The 24,154-nt window shown below is 35.9% G+C and overlaps 1 protein-coding gene across 18 annotated transcripts in view; it reads right to left on the reverse strand.

Annotated features, from left to right (window-relative positions):
- Nucleotides 1-24,154, reverse strand: part of PDE1A (phosphodiesterase 1A) — a 395,424-nt gene that overhangs the window by 53,734 nt on the left and 317,536 nt on the right. For all 18 annotated transcript variants that reach the window (XM_008977183.4, XM_063595222.1, XM_008977185.5 and 15 more), the window contains 4 exons: nucleotides 17,433-17,558; nucleotides 13,182-13,283; nucleotides 12,934-13,054; nucleotides 485-566 (listed from right to left, as the gene is read on the reverse strand). In XM_008977183.4, coding sequence (XP_008975431.1) covers nucleotides 485-566; nucleotides 12,934-13,054; nucleotides 13,182-13,283; nucleotides 17,433-17,558 — 431 coding nt within the window. The remainder of the gene's footprint in view (nucleotides 1-484; nucleotides 567-12,933; nucleotides 13,055-13,181; nucleotides 13,284-17,432; nucleotides 17,559-24,154) is intronic.

Genomic DNA, 24,154 nt, shown 5'->3' on the forward strand with positions numbered 1-24,154 from the left:
TGGGAGCATTATCATTTTGCAAATTTCCTGTTGTTGGTTAATCTATTCACATCATGAGAGAATATTTTTCCAAATGAAATGTGCACTACTATATTAAGCATACCATGGAAACTTAGTGATAGAACAAGTGCACTAACATTTTCATTGAGTTGACCTATATATCTAAAGAATTAAATTACAGAAAACAATAATCAGCAACAAAACAACATAAAATGGTCTCCCACACAAGAAAATTTTATATTTTGTAAAAGGATTACAACCATGATAACAATTACATTTACTAATGTTGCTTTATTGAATTCATTTTGTGAAAATGCTTCAATAAGTCTTATTCAGCACCACATAGATCCATTTAAAAATCAAATATATCATGAATATGGAGTGAGGTTTTCATGCAAGTTACCCCTTTAAACAACATCGTTTACCCATTTGAAAACTGACAAGCACACACTCACTTTCCACCACCACAAATCATCAGAATTACCTATTTGTGACTGGGCCACCATGGTTGACTTCCGATCACAAAGTGGGGAAAATGGAAGCCCTAATTCAGCTTCTTTATCTCCCTGGAGAAAGAAAAGCACATTAATATAGACTTGGGTTGGAGAAGCTAAAATAATGAGCAACCTAAGATATAAAGCCTAGAAAAGCCACATCTTTCATTTCTTAATTAGCAATACTTTTTTCTTATTTATAAAACCAAAAGCTATGGTCCAAGTTTACATAATTTTTCTTGGATGGTCTCCATTTGGGGACATTTTGCAGGGAGAAAAATGAGGAATGTTTTCAGTACCTGGAGACTTTGCTTTGGCATTACAATCCCTTGACTTTCAAGAAACAAACATTTGCTTTTGGAATTTTCCAAAGTCACCATAAAATACCTAGCCATCTTATGTGTTATCTGACATTTAATTAACAATCCAAGCTAATTTATTTATGCCAAGTATATCAACAGACCTTTACTATCAAAATTTTGTGATGGAACTGTTTTTCAAAATTAAAAGTATATGATGTGAAACACCTTTCTATCCATTAACCAAGTTTTGTTAAATCTTCCACAACATATAATGAGGAATTTCTTCAACATTCTTACATTCAGTGTGCATAAACTTATTTTAATGTTTTCTTCTCGGAGAAAATTGAAATATCAATTTTTTTATTATTTGATCTCATCTAAAATAGATTAATTGAGCACATATGTTAAAGAATTCCATTTATATTGGGGTTTTACTTCATGAGAAGTAATTAAATTTTCATCTTCTAAAACAAAGGTTGCTGTTCTGGTCAAACCTTTAATATCACAAGGTTTATTAAACTTTGGTTCTTTCCTTTGCATTAAAGGGGATGTGCTTATGAAAGAAAGAGGAGAGGATACTTCCTTGTTCTTGTTCATTTCAATTTCCTGGCCATTTGAAAGAACATTTTAGGTTCTATTTTCTCCTAATTTATTGGCTGTATACCTTCATGAGCAACACCAGCCTTGCATCATTAAGTCCATAACTTAGGATAAAATACGTAAGGACTCCACGGTTTCCTTTCACTCTGTTTCCATTAACATCTTTCTATGCTAATCTTTACAACATCATGTCAACATGTAGCTTTACAACTTTTTGAGAATATCTTCTAGAGCAGTTCCCCTAAACCATGCCTTTGATTATGAGAGTTATAGACAGAAAGTCTGGAATCAGAATTGTTGAGGAAAATCTAGATATGGCCATCAAAGAAGTAGGAAAATAGTTACAAACAGGAACATTTCACTATGTCATAACTCAGAGAAAACAAGGAATAAGAATTTCTGTGACCTCTGCCAGTAACTCCCCTAATTCCTCTGGATAATAATAACACTATTTCCATTTGAAATTGCGATTTATACTCAGCTTAAAGGACAGATGGAAGAGAATTATTAATGCCACTAGTCTTAGAGTCAGAAGATACAGTCAGCTGAATCGCTGCTGTCTAGGGGTTATTGCTGTTACTTCAGACACAGCACAGCCTTTGCTGAAATGAATTCTCCTTATCTGTTACCTAATTTTGTGATCTTGATTTACTTGTTTTAGGGATAAAATATAATAGATGTAATAGTATCTATCCTGAAGTTATCTAAGATTATTTATATGAAGCATAAAGACAGTGCCTGACACTTAGTAGTCATTAAGTTTAGCTAATAAGAAACATAATTTAGGTCAGGCACGGTGGCTCACACATGTAATCCCAGCACTTTGGGAAGCTGAGGCAGATGGATCACGAAGTCAGGAGATTGAGACCATCCTGGCCAACATGGTGAAACACCATCTCTACTAAAAATACAAAAATTACCTAGGTGTGGTGGCATGTGCCTGCAGTCCCAGCTACTCAGGAGGCTGAGGCCGGGGAATCGCTTGAACCCAAGAGGTAGAGGTTGCAGTGAGCCGAGATTGCACCACTGCACTCCAGCCTGGGTGACAGAGCAAGACTCCATCCCCCCCCAAAAAAAGAAAAAAAAATCCATAATTTAGAATAGCAACAACATGAATGCAATATGTACAAATTAAAGGTATTTATGATGTCTAATGCATACATTGAATAGTTTTAAAACACAGGAAATTGAAGTAGTGCTTAATTTAGCATGTAATAGAGAGGGATCAGCTTTTTCTCCCTCTTTTTTCCTAGCAAGGAATTGACAAGAAAGGATTTCCACTTTTGAAAGATTAGTTTGTCTGCAGTATGAGAGATGACTTGGGGTGAGTTGAGGATGACTCCTTGGCTTCCAGTGTGAATGGAAAGGAGGAGTCTGTTGATGCCACTAATGGAAACCAGATATCTGGGTGGGGGAAAGATTTGAATACTATTATGGATTTGGTTTCTAACATGTTGAGGATAAGGTGCAAGAATAATGTCATCAATCATTTATGTTAAAATGTAAATACTAATATTACTATTGATGAAATAAAATAGAAATAAAGCTATCGATAGGCTTTTGGGAACCTGATATTAGAGATGCTTATTTAACATATGCTGATACAACTGCGTTTTATTCTTTTGTGTATTTGTTAGGTTGGTGCAAAAGTAATTGTGGTTTTTGCAATTAAAATTGTCAGTAGTCTTAGAATCAGAAGATACAGTCAGCTGTATCTTTTGCAATTAAAATTGCAAAAACCACAATTATTTTTGCACCACCCTAAATATTATAAGATTGTATCTATTAAATGCTGCTAAGCTATATTTAACTTTTTTTTTTTTTTTTTTTTGTCAAGATGCTGCTATCTGGCATTTAAGGACACAAATGTAATAGATGTATTTTTATACTCTGTGGTACAAGCTCTTTGGCCCCAAAATGATAACTTTGGCCTGAGAAAGGCATTATGATGATTTACTTTCTTTTTTTTTTATTTTTTAATTTTTTTTGAGACAGTTTCGCTCTTGTTGCCCAGGCTGGAGGGCAATGGCGCAATCTTGGTTCACTGTAACCTCTGCCTCCCAGGTTCAAGCAATTCTCCTGCCTTAGCCTCCCAAGTAGCTGGGATTTCAGGCGCCTGCCACCATGCTGAGCTAATTTTTTATATTTTTAGTAGAGATGGGGTTTCACCATGTTGGCGAAGGTGGTCTCAAACTCCTGACCTCAGGTAGTCCATCTGCCTCAGCCTCCCAGAGTGCTAGGATTACTGGCATGAGCCACTGTGCCCAGCCACTTTCTTGAGCTAAATTTTATAGAATGTTGAATGGCAACATATTTCGTATAGGGCTTAGGCATTTGACAGATACATGCAGGGATGACCTTCCTACAGATGGAGCAAGAGATTTTATATTCTATTTGCTTCCTGTACCTCACAATTAATTTAGAATATTAAATTTTCACTGTCAAAGCACATTGAATGCTAAAGTACATTAATTATTTAATTTATTTATAAATATTTCAAAGTGTTATTTACTCTTTAGGGTGAATAAAGGCCATGAGTGCAAGATTAGTAGGGGGCCCTGTAGGTAAACTATGAAGGAACTAGAACTTTGTATAAAGAGAATGTTAGAATCTCTGAGTATAGATTTGGCCACCTTTATAATTTCCTCATTCTGTCCCAGGATAGGGAATATTTATTTTCCATCAAGGTAAAAGCAGAGGTCATCGCAATAAGCATTGTGAAAGAAGAGTTTATATTTTTCTTAGAGGTTTCGCTGTCATTTGAGGATGCTGCCTTCAGGGGGCCAAAATACACTTTTAAAAATGAGGAGTAAGTAGAAAAACTAGTCCCATCGAAATGGAAACTCAAGGCAGCCTGAGGTTCTCAGGCCCCACAGCTTATACCTGTCTTTACAATTCCCTGGAGATCCTTCAGGTTTCTTCTCTGAAAGTCTGTAAGAGAACTAGTAATTGTTTTTAAATGCCTTCCTACCATTGTAAAGTGCTCTGACAGCCATTAATAAGGTATGAAATCCATTGACCTAACAGCACCTTTTTGTTGTTGTTGTTTGTTTTTTGCATTTCTCTGAAACCAAAAAAATTTCTATAGTTTTGCTTTGTTTTTGTTTTTCTTTTTTTCTTGAGAGGAGTCTCACTCTGTCGCCCAGGCTGGAGTGCAGTAGCATGATATCGGCTCACTGCAACCTCCGCCTCCTGGGTTCAAGCGATTCTCCTGCCTCAGCCTCCCGAGTAGATGGGACTACAGGCACCTGCCACCATGCCCAGCTAATTTTTGTATTTTTAGTAGAGACAGGGTTTCACCATATTGGCCAGGTTGGTCTCGAACTCCTGACCTTGTGATCCGTCTGCCCCAGCCTCCCAAAGTGTTGGGATTACAGGCGTGAGCCACCGCGCCTGGCCAGTTTTGTTTTGTTTTGTTTTAATGAAGAAGATAAGACAGGGTAAAGTATAGAAATCTTGAGAAAACTCTTCATTGAAACGTCAATTTTGGAGAAAGAAGCAACGTCGATAACAAATATGCAGGAATCCCCTGACCACAGGGACAGGGGCTTAGGAAACACTCCTCCTAAGGACAGCCTTTGGAGACATTCTAAGGCTGAGGGTGAAATCTGAGAGACCACTGGTTCTATAGAGAATTTGATTGGGAGAGGAGAGGAGCATGCACTAATTTAGCCTTATTTGGAAAATTTAAGGAATTTAGGCCCTCTAATGACCCTTCTTTACTTCTTCTACAAATGGGCCCTTCTAAATTCGAAGAATGCCACGAAAAACATTTAAGCATTTAATAATTACAGCAACTAATACATTCAGTAAAATATTGGTCTGATATAACTGTATTTCTGTGAATGTTATAAATATTTTATGGAGTATTAGAACCCCTGGTGTAATCGGTGTTTATAGTACTTTTATGGCTCTTGAAACTAAAAGCTTTACTTTTTTACATTTAAAGTTATCTTGGCTCATAGCTACAGTTCTTTTCATTTCTGTAATTTTAGGGGTTATGTTTATGATTTTTTTGAAAAGCCAGATCCTTGGCTGAGAATGGACTAAGTACATTTGTATTACTATGGACAATGAAATTTATTTTGAAATAACACACTTTATACTACTTCTAACAACATTTAAAAATAGAGAGGCCTGACTGTATACAATTCAAGGTAAAGTAAACATTTTGACCTTTCTTTCCAAATAACTTGCATTTCTAATTATTTTTTTCTTCTTGGCTAACAAGGTAATAATGATTAATAAATGCAGATTTTGTTCAAATATAGATTTTTTTCATGTGTCACAAAACAGCTAGTTGAAGAAGGGAAAAAATTCACGTAGTTATTGTTATTTAGTTTAAAATATAAGCACATTTTGATGGAAGTGACTATTTTTGTAAAACAATTAACTGCATTGACTTCTTATCTTGCCAACCTGACATGTGTGTTCAAGAGGAGAATAAAAAGCAAAAACTTGTCTTCTTTTACCAATGATTACTTTTTTGGCTGATATTGATCTCTCTCTCCTATCAGTCATAGTTAAAATAAAGCAGCATCTTCCAAATCTACCCATTACTGTCAGTAGGTGTGTTGATCTGCATGAAAACTCGAGGAGACATTAATTGTATTAATAAATATCACAGGCTTGTTGCGAAAATGCCTTGGAAATGAGAACTCGCTCTACTGCCTTTTACCATTAGCAGCTTATTCAAGAGTCAGAAATCAGCGTTTCTCAAGACTGCAAATTCTGGATACAATTCTGATCTCTGGCTAGTTTCTCATGGCTTTAGAGGGTGAAACTAAAGTAGTAGCACTAAAGAATGGGATAACGTTGATGGGATTTTTAAGAATAATACAAATAGCTTGTCTTCCAGAAATATACAGCATTTAAAAAATTCTTAGTGTCTGAGTCCATTTGTTAAATAAAATGAGTTCGGTAGACAAACTAATAAGAAAATGATTTAGAAGTTAACACATCACAAAATTTCTCTGCATTTTTCTGAAATATTCACACACACACACACACACACACACAGGAACCTTTCTTGAAAGGTTGCTCTTGAAAAATTCTAAAAATCAGCTCTTTCCTTTGCTACTTTTCTGATTTTTTGAATTTCTATCCAGGCTCTAATTTTGTTCAAAACCAATAGAAGGAATTGCAAGTCTAGCATTACATTCTGCAGAGCAAAAAGGAAAATACTTCTCTTAATTGGTTACTTTTTAAACTTGATGATTGTGTTGGAAATGTGCTTTTAAATTGTGCCCAGATCTTTAGAAATTCAGCGTTAAGTAACTATCAAACAACAAAATACTTCATAAGCAATGGTGTAGTATACTGATACCTTGCCTCGGAAAGTATAAAGCTTAAAATAGACTAGCAGGATAACAAATACCACCAATTCCTCACATTTGAAGCCCTCTTACTTTTGTTCTATCACTTTGCTCCTCACAATCATCCTGGGAAGTAGGCAGGATGGGAAAAGGTAAGAAGGTGTATAGAGACAGGAAGGGGAAGACTCATGTCTCCCACCCCTGGAAGAATGAGAAGCTAGGGCCTACCCTTGAGTTTTCTGAAGTCAAGTCCAATTATCTCTCTAATTCGCATTATTAGGCTTCTTATGTTTGACCAATGTACATAAAATACAGTCTTTAACAAGAAACACAAGATGTTTACATTTAAACTGTAGCTGAGCACCATAATGAGCTCTGGACAGACCTCCTTTGATTTACCTCAAAATCTCTAGCACAGCCAGTGGAATTTAAGACACAGTATTTAGCTTCTTAGTACCTTCCAAAGGAATGAAGACATATATTTGCAAATTGCTTTGTAAAAGTGCTGTTTTCACTGTCCAAGATGAAAAACCCAGTCACCTTGGCTAAATGCAGAGCAGAATGGTATCAGTACTGTGGGTCTGACAAAGTGACAGTTTTACAGATGGCTATGTGAGGATGAACAAAAATAAAACATACAAGAACCACTGCAGTCCTGCTAATTTCTAGGACATCTGCATAGATACATAGACACAGTTCAATATCTTATGTCAAATCAGAGAAATGCATACAGCAAGGAGTTTCAGGTTCATTGCTTATTTACCTCCAAAGGTGTACATTATGCAGTATGACTAAGAATAAGTGAGAGTAATATGGGATTTATTTAGTTAGTTCAATGCAAGAAAACGTTTTGCCTGTTGGAATCAATATCATATTTCAGTTTAAGTTTCATAAAGAAAAACTTGTTTTGCTTGAAAGACATATTTGTTGGCAGTATACACTTAATTATTTTGACCTTTAGCTCCACATTTTTCTGTTTTGCTGCATATGTTTCTGAAGGGGATTTGAAAATCATTTACTTTTAAAAATCCAGAAATTGGTGAACTTTCAACAGATCTGAACTCAATTTCATTGAATTTACTAATCTCATGATCCTGTCAGGTATTCTTTGTCTGTTTTGAAATCAGTAAAACAAAAGGATAATACAAATCGTGATATTATTTGGAGATCTAATGGTAATCTTCAGGAGTCTCTGGGATTTTAGTTGTGTTTTTTCCCACAGTAATTTTTTTAGGGTCTTCTTTAAGTCAGAGATGAGCTACCTTCATTATGATATACTTTTTTTAAAAAAAAATTAAAGGGAAATTTATGGGCAAATCTGAAGGGTATAAACAGGAACACTTGTATAATACTTGATTAAGATATAGAGCATTTCCATTACCCCCAGAAAGTTGCCTTAACCTCGTCCAAGGAATCCTAACCCATATAGGCACCTACTGTTCTGATTTCTATCACCATATATTAATTTTGCCAATTTTTGAACTTCATATAAATTGGTTTATAGTATGTATTATTTTGAGATTTATTGTCATTTGTATCATTAGTCTATTTTTTATTGTTGCTTGATATTCCATTGTATGACTGTACCATGATTTATTTTTTATCCATTTCTATTTTTCATGAATATTTGGACTGTTTCTAGCATTGAGTTTTTGTAAGTAGTAGTATAATGACTACTCCTATATAAGACATTTGGTGGGCATAAATACTCATTTATCTAGGGGTAAAAGTGCTGGGTCCTAAGGGATATTAACTATCCCTTCATATTAACTTCAGTAGATGATATCCAGTAGTTTTCCAGAGTGATTGTAATAATTTATCCTCCCACCTGTGATGTATGTATGATACCTCCAGTTGTTCCTCATTTTTGGTAACACCTTATATTGTCAATTATTTTAATTTTAGTCATTCTCATGGGGCTATATGATATTTCATTATGGTTTAATTTATAATTCTTTGATAAGTAAAGAAAATGAACATACTTGTATGTAAGTATTACCTACTTGTACATTTCCTTTTATAAAATATCCATTCAAATTGGCCTGATTTTCTTTTTACTATTGATTTGTTGGAGTTCTATATGCAATTGGACACAAGTCCTTGGACAGATATTTGTAGTACAAATATTTTCTCTCAGTCTATGGTTTGCATTTTCTTAATAGTGCCTTTGGAAGATCAGAAGTTTTGAGTTTTGCTTTTTTCCACTTCATTTTTTTTTTCTTTTATGGGTAATGCTTTATGTGTCTTCTCTAAGAAATATTTACCTACCCCCAAGATTAGAGAGATCTTCTCTTGCGTTTTCCTCTAAGATCTTTATAGTTTTAGGTTTTGTCTTAAACTCCTTAATTTTGAATTAGTTTTTGTGTTAAGGTGTAGGTAGGGGACAAGTTTCCTTTTCTTCCCATATATTCACTAATTGCTGTTCCATTTCCTTTTGTGGAAAGACTTTCCTTTCCCCATGTAGTTGTTTTGGTGCCTTTGTAAAGATCACATGACATTATATATATGAGCCTGTTTCTGAAATCACTCCTCTATTTTAATGATCTATTTGCCTAGCCCTATGCCCTATGCCAATAACACAGTGCCTTGATCACTGTAGCTTTATACTAACTCACATAAGGAGGAAGTGTAAGTCCTCCAACTTCTTTAATCTTTTTCAAAATTGTTTTAGCTGCCTTAGACTCTTATATTTCTATACAGATTTTAGAATCAGCCTTTCAACTTCTACAAATAAGCCTGTTACAATTTCTGATAAAGATTATGCTAAATTTATTAAAAATTTGTAAGAATTGACATCTTAGAAATATTGAGTCTTTCAGTCATTAACATATCTCTCCATTTATATAGGTCTTAAAATTTCTGTCAACAATATTTTGTGGTTTGCAGTGTGGAGGTTTCATATACATTTAATTAAAGGTTTCCCCGAATATTTTATTATTTTATGCTGTTATAAAGCATACTGTTTTCAATTTTTATTTTCAAATTGTTTGCAGCTTGCATACAGAAACACAATTGATTCTACAACTAATAAACTCATTTATTAATTCTAGTAGCCTTTTGTAGATCTCTTGAGGTTTTCTATGCAGATGCTCATGTTTCTGCAAATAACAGTTTTATTTATTTTTATTCAAACTATACTTTGTTTTTTATTACCTTCCTACACTGGCTAGAACTTCAAATGCAATGTTGAATAGAAGTGGTAAGAGTATCTATAATGATCTTAAAATAAAAATGTTCAATATTTCATTGTGAAGTATCACATTAGCTATAGACCTTTGATCAGGTTGAGAAAGGTCTTCTACTTCTAGTTTACTAACAGTTTTTATAATTAATGTCTGTCGAATATTGTCAAATGCATTTTGCACATCTATAGGGTTGATAATATATTTTTTCCTTTATTTCCTTTAATATGGTGAATTACCTTAATTTTTTAATATTAAACTGACTCAAGTTATGATATGATATGCACTATCTTACTAAATTGCGGGATTTGATTTGCTAAAAATTTTAAAAATTAAAAAAATTTCTCTTTCAGTTTTATGGCAGATGTGGATGTGTAATTTTCTTTACTTGAAAAGTCTTTGTCAGGTAATGTCGAGAATTATGCTGTCAAATTTTCCTCTTCCTCTATGTCATAAAAGAATTTGTGTAAAACTGGCATTATTTCTTCCTGAAATGTTTGAGAAAATTCTCCATCTCTCAATTGAATTGAATATTGAGAATTGAAATCGGAAATAAGAATTAAAGTCATCTAAGCCTAGAGTTTTCTTCATAAGAAGAGTTAAAGTACAAATTCAACTTTTGAAACAGATATATGAATATTCAGACTACATGATTTTTTCTTGTGTCTGTTTTGGTAATTTATATCTGTCAAAAATTTTGACAATTTCATCTAAGTTTTCAATTTTATTGGCATAAATTGTGCATAATATTCCTCACCCTTTTGATGAATACAGGCTCTATAATGATATTCTCTCTTTCATTTATAGTTTTTTCCTCTTTTTGATCCTGCAAGTAATTTCATTACTTTTTCGGAGAGCCAACTGTTATCTTTATTAACTTTTGTTATTGTTTGTCTTTGTTCTGTTTCACTGTTTTTGGCTTTTATATTTATTATATCCTTCCATCAACTTATTTTGATTCAATTTTCTTAATTTCTAGCTTCTTAAGGTGAAACAGATATAACTTACTTTATTACACATTTTTTTCTAATGTAAGTATGTGAAACTATAAAATTTCCCCTAAGCACTGCTTCAGTTGCATCCAACAATTTTCAAATATTATGTTTTCAAAATCATTCAACTTAAGATATTTAAAAATTTCTTCTTAACCTGAAAAATCTTTGTATCTCTTTATTTTTCTGTTTTTGCATCTCTAATGTCACAGGGCTATACAGAAAGATCTCTGGTTGATTGATTGAGTATATCATTATAATTTTTAATTGACCATAATAAGCAGTTGACCTTTAGAATTTGGTAGGTTTTTACATTTAGTGTATTTTTTTAGCACAAAGTAAATTATTAAAATATTTTTCAATACTATTTTTAGGACCAAAATATTTGAATTTAGTAAGATGCTACTCAGTAACTTTCTCTAGGAATATAAATTGCAATATAAAAATGAAACCACACATTATGTCCATCAACAATGGGAGACAGAAACGTGAGTCATCCAAACATAGTAATATATTTGGTGTTTATATCTTCAGAACAGGTATAAAATTAATGAACAAACTTTCAAAATACCACACATTATGTCCATCAACAATGGGAGACAGAAACGTGAGTCATCCAAACATAGTAATATATTTGGTGTTTATATCTTCAGAACAGGTATAAAATTAATGAACAAACTTTCAAAATAAAGAACAATACTGAGAAATGAAATAATCTGAAAATACAGAAATAAAAGAACTTCTCTAAGTGGGACTGTGATATAATAAAACAAAATTATCTGATATTCATTCCCAGTTCCTAGCAGAGCTTCAAAAACCTGTGGAATTTCATGAGTGATAGGCGACTCTATGCTAATGAGGCAACTCTGGGCCTATGCCCTAGATAGTTTCAGCATAGGGCCTGGTCACCAGAAACCAACCACATGATTAGAAAGTTGGAACTTTAAGCCAGCCAGGGGATATCTGGGAAGGAAGTGAGGCTGGAGACTGAGTTCAATCGCATGTCCAATGGTTTAATCAACCATGCCTATGTAATGAAACCCTGATAAATACTCTGGACAGGAAAGCTCAGTAGAGCTTCCTGGATGGTGAAAACATTGACAAGGCAGGATGGTGGTACTCGCTAACTCCACTGGAAATAGCAAGGAAGCTCTGCATCCAAGACCCTCCCAGGCCTTTCCTTATGGGCCTTTTCATTTGGCTCTGCCTGGATTGTATTCTTTATAATAAAATTGTAATTGTAAGGATAGCACTTTTGAAGTTTTGTGAGTCATTCTAGCAAGTTATCAAACCTAGAGAGGGTTGTGGGAACCACTGAACTTGTAACTGGCTGGTCAGAAGTGCTGGTGTCCCACAGCCCCATTTGCAGCTGGCATCTGAAGTAGAGCCAATCTTGTGGAAGACTGAGCCCTTAATTTGTGCAATTTGATGCTAACTCTGAGTGGTTAGCATCACATTTGTATTGTAGCACTCCAGCTTGGATTGTGGGGGTTGCAAAACAGGGACATGTATAAAGAAAAGATGTGTACTTGTGGCAGAGAACGCCAGTCACAATCCTTATCCGGGCTTGTTTCTGACGTAACATTAGATTTTTGTTGTTGTTGTTGTTGTTGCCTATTTCAGTTAGGCATGTGTCCACCCAGCTAAAGCAATATTTCTTGGCCTCCATTAAAATTCTGGCCAACAAGATTTATGCAGAACTGTTATATATCCTTATCTACTCTTTCTATTATGAAAGCTATTTGCTGTCTCTGCTGTGGCACTTACGTCTTAACAGCAGATAACAATTCTTAGCTGCCTTTATTTTTCTTTCCTGACAGTAGCATCTCAGATCCAAAATTTGAATCTCTTTAAAACATGTATCACACTACATAGACTTAATACACCTTTCTGATAGACTAATAAATTTTGCTGAAACCCCCAAGAATGTGTAGGTGGCCAGTTGATAATAGTAAGTCACAAGCCCTGGATTCCATACAGAAAAGGTGTACGCTAATATGCACAGTCACTATTTCCAAAAACATTTGCACAGAGTGTGAAAGAGGCACCTGCAGGAAAAACTCCTCCATTAGGGCCATGGTCCACCGATAATGCAGCTTCCAGGATTTGGCTGGGTGGCTGATGTCTGCTGCGTGGAGAATCAGGGACATGGTTTTGGCTCTGTCAATCCTGTCAAACCAAGGACATGCTTATATTATTCAAAACAAAGGAAACAATTACAGTCTTTTCTGAGGCCAAGCCCCTGGAACTTTAACATGACCAAAAAAAAAAAAAAAAACCACAAAACAAAACCTACCCTTCAGGCTGCTGCAAACTGTTTCTTATATTTTTAATTTGCTGGAAGTGACCTGACATGTCTGTAGATAAAACCATTTCAATCACTAGGTTCCGAAGATCCCTGCAGAGTCACCAAAAGGAGAAAGGTTCATTCAGCCATTTATTGTTCTGAAGTGGAACACTTCAATAAATAATCACTCACCATGTTTTATAGTTCTTAATGGATATGAACACAAAAGATGCTACTTTTTAAATGTGAAAGTCCACACACAAGTTTGATATTATTTTACCTTTTAACTGTCATGGATCTAAGAAGTTGCCAGCAGCGAGAATGGCAACGATGTTCACACCTCCCTGAAGAGCTAGTGTTTTCCCTTCTCACTCCCACAACTCTTCTGCAGTCATAATTCCTAAATATTATTATTTTTAATCTGAAAGGAACTTTAGCCATTTTAAAGAAAAACTATTCCAAATACAGTATTATATAGTATTTCAGTGCTTTGAGGAAAAAAAGTAGTCCAATGGGGCCTGAGACTATTCTAAATCCACATGTCAACCAAACTAAAAGGTTTGATGTCTCAGAGAAGAGACAGAGATAAGAAGAGCATGAGATTTCAAGACCCTATCTGATTCTTCTTCATTTTGCATTTTTAATCAAAACTACTACTATTAATAAAACCAGTGCTATTCATTCAGTATTTATTCAGCAAGGCACTGAACTGTAAGGATTAAATGTCTTCATATAATACCGATAATAAAATACTTTAGCAACTAGTTGCTTTGTATGTATACAAAGACATTTAATCCTTCTAACAATCCTGAGGGAGCATTAATATTTCCCCCCAAAGGAGACTGAGTCACCCAGTCACACAGCTGGTACATGGCTCAGATAAGATTCAACGCAAGAGGTCCCACTTCCAAAGCAGACACATGGACCACTCCTCTGTGCCAAGCTTCCATCATAAGAACCCTAGAGAAACCAAGATGCTAAAGTGAGTAGTGATTTTCTGTTTAAGCTTTTGGGATCTGACCCTCCCTAACATAAAGAGAGCCATTGGTATTACTGACTATTTTAACCAAGGCACTGTAAATACAATAACCATGTCACAAAGCCTCACACTTAGTAGAAAATAAGGCACCCCAGCAAAGCCTTGCACGTTCCACAATTCCTTGTTTGCTCTATACAGATAAGTTAAAAAAGTCACTTGTACTGGAAAACATATTTCATTTTCATTGTGTGGTGTGGCCAGTAGGATAAGCTGAACCAAAAGTGTGAAGGAAACTTGAATTACGATCTTGCACAAAGATATTTTACTTAAAGATGATATAATCTATTTAATTGCTTTTTTAAAAAAACTACATATTGGCCGGGCATGGTGGCTCACGCCTGTAATCCCAGCACTTTGGGAGGCCGAGGCGGGTGGATCACGAGGTCAGGAGATCGAGACCATCCCGGCTAACACGGTGAAACCCCGTCTCTACCAAAAATACAAAAAAAAAATTAGCCAGCCCTGGTGGCGGGCACCTGTAGTCCCAGCTACTCGGGAGGCTGAGGCAGGAGAATGTCATGAACTCAGGAGACAGAGCTTGCAGTGAGCCGAGATTGCACCACTGCACTCCAGCCTGGGCTACAGAGCAAGACTCCGTCTGAAAAAAAAAAAAAAAAAAAAAACTACATATTGATGGTTCTTGCTGAAAATCATGAGCACTCAACATTTCTATTGAATTTTTAGATAGAAGCCATGAGAATCAATACTCTGCTTACTTACTTTTATTCAAGTAGTAAGGGAAAGGAAGCTATTAATAAAATTATTCTCAATTACATTTTCTTCACTGAAAATATGACAAGACCCATATTTGAAAAGCAACTGAATAAGAACATTTATGTTTGCTAAGGAAAATGAGATTAGAGTTTAAGGAAATCAATAGAATCTAATAAGTATATTGTGCTTTGTATATAAATGATCAGTAAATGCTAGATGTTATCAATAACCAACTAATAATATGTCAATAATTAGGCAAAATAAGAAAACATAATTTATAAAATTTTCTTGTGAAAACTTTTAAATTAATGCATTTATTTTTACTAAAAGTACTTTAAGAAATAAACAGATATGTAAACAGAAAACATCAGTCTTTAAGAAGATATCCATATTTTAATTCTTAGTAAAATGTTATCAAACGTATAGCATCAAATAGGTATTTTATAGATTTTTGGAAAGTGTTGAATCTATTAAATTCTAAAATGTATATAATATGTACACTATTTGTTAAAACAATTCTTTAAAAACATTCAATTAAAATGACTCTGAAGTTACCAAACAGAAACTTAGACAATTACAGCAATAAACTATTAGAATAAAATATTTAAAATGGTAAATAACAAAATATAATAGGAAATAAAATCACACTGAAATAGCAACAAAGTGAACTTTGAGGAAAAAAGGTTTATTTCTTTGAATAACAACAGAAATTAATATTATAAAAATTATCTATGGGAATGGTAATCACTGATTAAGAAAATAAACTAATACCCTAGATGTAAATAATCTCTCTTAGGCTTTAGGAAATATCTCAGAACTTGTCTGCTTGTTCCTACCTTTGCCCATCTAATCGCTACATAACCCAACAGTGGTCTCTTTAAAATTCTTTCACAGTTAGATCCTGGCATTTCTAGACTGTAAATCCTCTTGGGCTACTATTTCCTGCAGAATACAGTTAACCCTTGAACAACGTAAGTTTGAACTGTGTGGGACCACTCGTACACATATTTTTTCCCCTCTGTCACACCTGAGAAGCAAAACCAATCCCTCCTCTTCCATTCTCCTCCTCAGCCCACTCCACATAAAGACAGAGGATGAAGGCCTTTTTGATGACCCACTTCCACTTAATAAACAGTAAATATATTTTCTATTCTTTATGACTTTCTTAATAACATTTTCTTCTCTCTAGTTACTTTATTGTAGTAATATTGTATGTAATACAAATAACATACAAATTATGTATTTATCAACTTTTATATTATTGGTAAGGCTTCCTATCCAGAGTGGGCTATTAGTAGTTAAGTTTTTGAAGTGTCAAAAGGTATACATGGGTTTTCAGTTGAATGGGGGTGCCCCAACCCCTGTATTGTTCAAGGGTCAACTGTAAAATGAAAGGCCTGAACTGTGTCTCCAAAAGAAAGTTCCACCTTCCCTCTACCTGACAGCATTTTCTAGAGTTGCAAAAATGAGCCCATATTTCTAGATATGGCCTTGAAGAACCAGGAAACTTTGAAAATTTGAAAAAGTGCTCACAGGAGATTTAGGCTTATTTTAAACTCTGATTTTTATCTTTTACGTTTTTTAATGTTTTTATTGTCACTTTCCTTTTGGATATTTCTTTTTACCTTGATTTAAAAAAACAAAAATGAAAGCAAAAACCTTTGATATTTACATTCAATTGGAAACCTTTTCTAGTCAATTAAATGACTTTTAATAAGATTGTTGTTAAAGATAAATACAGGCCTTTTTCTGTTCTTACTATAAGAGAGTCCCATAGAATATTAGGGACATATACTAAGAAGATTCTATGATTAATGAAATTCATATTTAATTGATTGTCCTTTACTTTTATTTGTGAAGTCCAGCAACCCTATTGTCAATTGAAGGAGATGATAATGACCAAAGGATCAAAAAAAAGAGAAGAAAGGTTATAAGAGGGATGGGGGTACATCTTGTTATTTTTCCCTACATAGCAACAAGTATCAATATACCATGTAATTTTTTTCAAGCAAACAGATGCTTTGGAGAAACATGTAAGATTTCCTCTGCACTTGGGTCATTTTAGTATATTGGAATTTTTTTCCCACGTTTAACGTTTTGTTTTTAAAAAAACCTTAACTCCACATCTTTTAAAAAAAATATATGAAAGAATGAATATAATGCCAAAATTTTGAATTTATGTAACACCCCATATTGATAAAAATTGAGCAGAGCTCCATTCCAGAGAGTGTGTAATTATGTATATAAAATTATTTGTTGTGTTATATGTGGTCTTATTCAGACATATGGATGTTGAGTTGACCTGGAAATACTTCAGGTCCCTTTAACACAGTCTGGCTCTGAACAAAGTCCCTAAGTACTAATCCTTCTCAGAGTCATCCAGTCGACAGTAATTAAGTTTGTAATTTGGGGAATGCATCGACTTTCATCTTTTTTCTTGACTTTAAATCACATAATTGATTCCTTTCCTGAAATTAAATTTCCTCTAGGTTTTCTCTGAAACTCACCTCCAGTCATCTTTGGATAAATTTATCAAGATATTCATTTCTTCTTCTTGCATAAGTCGATAAGCTGCACTCACGTGGTGATTCTCAAGGACAGAGCGATCATTATACAAAATGGCAACATCTGACCTAAGAATTAAAAACAAAATGCCCAACAGAGGATTTCTTTAGACATCATGAATGTCTAATAAGACTTACTCAAGTATCAAGTCATCTGACCAGAAAACATCCTATAATTGAACAGTGAGAATTATGGAAGTACTTAGTTTCTTTTATTTTTTACTGTATGATATTTTAAAATTTTATATAAACTCTATTAGAGAAGTTTTAGGCTCACAGCAAAATTGAAGTTGGTACAAAATTTCCCATGTACTTTCTTCTTCCACACATGCGTAACCTCCCCCATTGTCAACATCCCCAACAAGAGTGGTATTTTTGTTACAATTGATGAACCTACATAGACACATCATTATCATCCAATGTCCACAGTTTACATTAGGGTTCACTCTTGGTGTTGTACATTCTATGCATTTAGACAAGTGAATAATGACATGTATCTACTATTATAGTACCATACAGAGTAGTTTCTCTGCCCCAAATCCCTCTGTGCTCCACCTCTTCATCCCTTTCTCTCCCCTAACCCTGGCAACCACTGATTTTTTTCACTGTCTCCATAGTTTTGCCTTCTTCAAAATGTTATGTAGATGGAATCATATAGTATGTTGCTGATATGGTTTGGCTCTGTGTCCCTACCCAAATCTTATGTTGAATTGTAATCTCCAGTGTTAGGGGAGGGACCTGGTGGGAGGTGATTGGATCTTGGGGGCAGACTTCCCCCATGCTGTTCTTGTGATAGTGAGTTAGTTCTCATGAGATCTGGTGGTTTAAAAGCCTGTAGCACTTTCTTCTTTGCACTCTGTCCTGCCACCATGTGAAGATGTGCTTACTTCCTCTTCACCCTACCATCATGATTGTAAGTTTCCTGAGGACTCCCAGCCATGCCTCCTGGATGACCTGTGGAACTGTGAGTTAATCAAACCTCTTTTCTTTATATGTTACTGAGTCTCAGGTAGTTCTTTATAGCAGTATGAGAATGGACTAATACAGAAAATTGGTACTAAGCGTGGGGTATTGCTATAAAGATACCTAAAACTGTGGAAGCAACTTTGGAACTGGGTAATGGGCAGAGGTTGAAACAGTTTGGAGGGCTCAGAAAAAGAGGAAGATATGGGAAAGTTTGGAACTTCATATAGACTTGTTGAATGGTTGTGACCAAAATACTGATAGTGATACAGACAGTGAAGACTAGGTTGAGGACGTCTTAGGTAGAGATAAGGAGGTCTTAGCTAGAGATGAGGAACTTATTTGGGACTCTGAGTATTTGAGTACTTATTTGAGTAAAAGTCACTCTGGCTATGCTTTAGCAAAAAGACTGATGGCATTGTGCCCCTGCTCTAGAAATCTGTGGAATTTTGAACTTGAGAGAGATGATTTAGGGTATCCGGTGAAAGCAATGTCTAAGCAGCAAAGTGTTCAAGATGTGGTTTGGCTTTTTCTAAAAGCCTATGCTCATTTGCATAAAGAAAGAAATGACCTGAAACTGGAACTTATATTTAAAAGAGAAGCAGAGCATAAAAGTTTAAAATAGTTGCAGCCTGACCATGAGGTAGAAAAGAAAAACCCATTTTCTGGGGAGGAATTCAAGGCTGCAAAAATTTGCATACGTAAAGAGAAACCTAATGTTAATAGCCCAGACAATGGGGAAAATGTCTCCAGGGCATTTCAGAGACCTTCATGGCAGCCCCTCCTATTACAAGCCTGAAGGCCTAGCAGGGAAAAATGGATTCATGGGCCAGGCCTATGGCCTCCACTGCTCTGTGCATGCATCCTGGACATCCCAGCTGCTCTAGCTCCAGTCGTGGCTGAAAGAGGACAAGGTACAGCTCAGGCCATTGCTTCAGAGGGTGAAAGCCCCAAGCCTTGGTGGCTTCTACATGGTATTAGGCCTGTAGGTATGCAGACAGTAGTAATTGAGGCTTGGGAGCCTTTGCCTAGATTTCGGAGGATGTATGGAAATGCCTGAATATCCAGGAAGAAGTCTGCTGCAGGGGCAGAGGCCTCATGGAGAACCTCTAGTAGGGCAGTGTGGAGGGGAAATGTGGGGTTAGAGTCCCCATAGTCCTCACTGGGGCACTGCCTAGTGGAGCTGTGAGAAGAGGGCTACTGTATTAGTCCATTTTCACAATGTCATAAAGATAGTACCTGAGGCTGGGTAATTGATAAAGGAAAGAGGTTTAATTGACTTACAGTTCTGCATGGCTGGCGGGGGCAGGGGCCTCAGGAAACTTACAATCATGATGGAAGGCAAAGGGGGAAGCAAGGCACATCTTAAATGGCAGCAGGAGAGAGAGAGTGCAGGGGGGATGCTGCCACTTTTAAACCATCAGATCTCATGAGAATTCCCTCACTATTATGAGAACAGCATGGGAGAAGCTGTCCCTATGATCCAGTTACCTCCCAACAGGTCCCTCCCTCAAAACATGGGGATTACAATCTGAGATGAGATTTGGTGGGGACACGGAGCCAAACCATATCAGCCACTGTCTTTCAGACTCCAGAATGGTAAATCTACCGACAGCTTGCACTGTGCACCTGGAAAAGCCACAGGCACTGGACGCCAGCCAGTGAAAGCAGCCATGGGGGCTGTACCCTGCAGGGCAACAGAGGTGGAGTGCCCAAGGCCGTAGGAGCACACCCCCTGCATCAGCATACCCTGAATATGAGACATGGAGTCAAAAAGATTATTTGGGGGCTTTAAGATTAAATAACTGTCCTGCTGGGGTTCAGACTTGCATGGGGCCTACAGTCCCTTTGTTTGGGCCAATTTCTCCCTTTCGGAATAGGAGCATTTACCCAATGCCTGTAACCCCATTATATCTCGGAAGTAACTAACTTGTTTTTCATTTTACAAGCTCATAGGTGGAAGGGACTTGCCTTGTCTCACATGAGGCTTTGGAGTTGGACTTTTGAGTTAATGCTGGAGTGAGTTAAGACTTTTGGGGACTGTTGGGAAGGCATGATTGGTTTTTTGAAATATGAGAAGGACATGTGATTCAGGAGGGGCCAGAAGTGGAATAATGTATTAGTCCATTTTCAAGCTGCTGATAAAGACATACCCAGGACTGGGCAATTTACAAAAGACAGAGGTTTATTGGACTTACAGTTCCACATGGCTGGGGAGAGGCCTCACAATCATGGTGGAAGGTGAAAGGCAAGTCTCACATGGTGGCGGCAAGAGAGAGAATGAGAACCAAGTGAAACAGATTTCCCCTTATCCAACCATCAAATCTGGTGAGACTTATTCACTATCACGAGAACAGTATGGGGGAAACCACCCCCATGATTCAATTATCTCCCACTGGGTCTCTCCCACAACACATGGGAATTATGGGATTACAATTCAACATGAGATTTGGATGAGAGACACAGAGCCAAACCATATTATGAGCCAAATGTTGATTACAATTCAACATGAGATTTGGGTGGGGGACACAGAGCCAAGCATATTATTTGATATGGTTTGGATCTGTGTCCCCCGCCCAAATCTCATATTGAATTGTAATCTCCAGTACTGGTAGAGGGACCTGATAGGAGGTGACTAGATCATGGGGGTGAGTATCCCGCTTGCTGTTCTCATGATAATGAGTGAGTTCTCATGAGATCTGGTTGCTGAAAAGTGTGCAGCACTTCCCCCTTCACTCCCTCTCTTGCCACCATATGAAAATATGCTTGCTTCCCCTTCGCCCTTCTGCCATGACTGTAAGTTTCCTGAGGCCTCCCAGCCTCACCAGCCATGCCTTCTGTATGGCATCTGGAACTATGAGTCAATTGAACCTCTTTTCTTTATAAGTTATCCATTCTCTGCCAGCTTTTTATAGCAGTGTGAGAAGAAGATAATACAATTGGTTCCTTTCACTCAGTAATATGCATTCATGTTTCCTTCATGTCTTTTCACCGATTGATAGCTAATTTCCTTGCTGCACTCAAGTTTTCTTGTCTGCATATACCACAGTTTATTTATTCAGTCACCTACTGAAGGACATCTTGCTGGCTTCCAAGTTTTGGCAATTATGAATAAAGCTGCTATAAGTATCTGTGCTATAAGTTTTTGTGTGAATGTGTTTGTAATTTTTTTGAGTAAATACCAAGGAGTGCAATTCATGGATCATATGGTAAGAGTAGTCTCAATTTTGTAATAAATTGGTAAACTGTCTTCCGAAATGGCTATACCAGTTTTCATGCCTACTAGCAATAAATGAGAGTTCCTGCTGCTCCATTCTCACCAGCTTTTGGTGGTGTTAGTGTTATGGATTTTGGCCATTTTAATAGATGTGTATTGCCTATTGATCTATTTGGTATCTCATTGTTTCAATTTGGATTTCTCTGATGACATGATATGGAATATCTTTTCATATGCCTATTTGCCATTTGTATATCTTCCTAGCTGGAGTGACTGGTAAAGTTTTTGGTTCATTTTTAAATTAGGTTGTTAGTTTTCTTATTGTTGAGTTTTAAGCATTCTTTGTATATTTTGGATAACAGTGCTTTATCAGATGTTCTTTGCAAATATTTTCTTCCAGTCTGTGGCTTGTCTTTTTAGTCTCTTGATAGTGTCTTTGGTAGAGCATAAATTTTTAATTTTAATGAAATCCAACTTATCAATTTATTATTTCATATATTGTGCCTTTGATATTATATTTAAAGAGTCATCACCAAATCTAAGGTCATCTAGATTTTTCTTCTATGTAATCTTCTAGGAATTTTATAGATTTTTGTTTTAAATTTAGGTCTGTGATCCATTTTGAGTTAATTTTGTAAAGGGTATAAGGCCTGTGTCTTAGTGTGTTTTATGCTGATGTGACAGAATACCTGAGGCTGGGTAATTTATCAAAAAAAAAAAAAGAAATTTATTTATCACAGTTCTTAACTGGAAAGTCAAAGATCAACATACCATCATCTCAGGAGGGCCTTCTTGCTGTATCATCAAATGGTGGAAAGCATCACATAGTAGAAAGGCAGAGAGTGCAAGAGAGCAAACCCTCTCTGGCAAGCCCCATTTTATAATGGCATTAATTTATTTATGAGGATAGAACACTCCTGACCTCAATACCTTCCAACCCTGTCACATTGGGAGTTATGTTTGCAACACATGAATTCTGGGAAACACATTCAAACCATAGCAGTCTGTGTCTAGATTCTTCTTTTCTTTTTGCTTTTGCATGTGGATGTTCAGTCGTGTTAGCACCATTTATTGAAAAGATTATTTTTGCTTCACTGTATTGCTTTTACTCCTTTGTCAAAGATCAGTTGACTATATTTTTTGTAGGTTCATTACTGGGCTCTCTACTCTTTTTCATTGATCTATTTGTCTGTCCTTTTATCAATACTACACTGTCTTGATTACTGTGGTTTTGTAGCAAGTCTTAAAGTTACGTAGTGTCAGTCCTCCAACTTTGTGCTTCTCCTTTAGAACTGTGTTAGCTATTATGAGTCTTTTGCCTCTCCATACAAACTTTAGAATCACTTTGTCAGAATCACAAAATAACTTGCTGGTATTTTCATTGGGATTGGATTATATCTATAGATGAAGTTGCGAAGAACTGACATCCTGACAATTTTGAGTCTATCTATGAACATGAAATATCTGTCCCTGTATTATTTATTTCATCAAAGTTTTACAGTTTTTCTTATAAAGGTCTTGTATATGTTTTGTTCCATTTATACCTAAATATTTAATTTTGAGTGGTGCTAATGCAAATGATATTTGTGTTTCCAATTTCAAATTACATTTGTTTATTGCTGGCATATAGAAAAGCAATTGAGTTTTGTGTATTAACCTTGTATTTTGCAACCCTGCTATAATCACTTAGTTCCAGGAGTTTTTTGGTCAATTCTTTCAGATTTTCTACATGGACAATCATATCATCTGCAAACAAAGATAATTTTATTTCTCTCTTCCCAAGATGCATGGGAAGAGAGAAATTCCTTTTTCTAGTTGTATTGCATTAGCTAGGACTTCCAGTATGATACAAAAATTAGTTGTGAGAGGGGACATCTTCCCTTGTTCACAATCTTAGTGGGAAAGCTTCAACTTTTTCACCATTAAGTATGAAGTTAGTTAGTTGTAGGTTTTTTATAAATAGATACTTTTCTTTGAATTATTTACTTTTTAATTGACAATTAAAATTATATATATTTATTACGTACGAGATAATGTCTTGAAACATATATATCTTTCTATATATATATGTATACATTTATATATACACACACACACACACATAGTGGAATGGCTAACTCAGGCTAATTAACATATGTGTTACTTCACAATTTACCATTTTTTGAGGTGAGAACACTTAAAATCTACTCTTGGCAATCTTTTAGAATACAATACATTGGGGAGGAGCCAAGATGGCCGAATAGGAACAGCTCCGGTCTACAGCTCCCAGCGTGAGCGACGCAGAAGACGGTGATTTCTGCATTTCCATCTGAGGTACCGGGTTCATCTCACTAGGGAGTGCCAGACAGTGGGCACAGGTCAGTGGGTGCGCGCGCCGTGCACGAGCCGAAGCAGGGCGAGGAATTGCCTCACTTGGGAAGCGCAAGGGGTCAAGGAGTTCCCTTTCCAAGTCAAAGAAAGGGGTGACGGACGGCACCTGGAAAAT

This window comes from Pan paniscus, chromosome 13, assembly GCF_029289425.2.
Source record: "Pan paniscus chromosome 13, NHGRI_mPanPan1-v2.0_pri, whole genome shotgun sequence".
Taxonomy (NCBI): domain Eukaryota; kingdom Metazoa; phylum Chordata; class Mammalia; order Primates; family Hominidae; genus Pan; species Pan paniscus.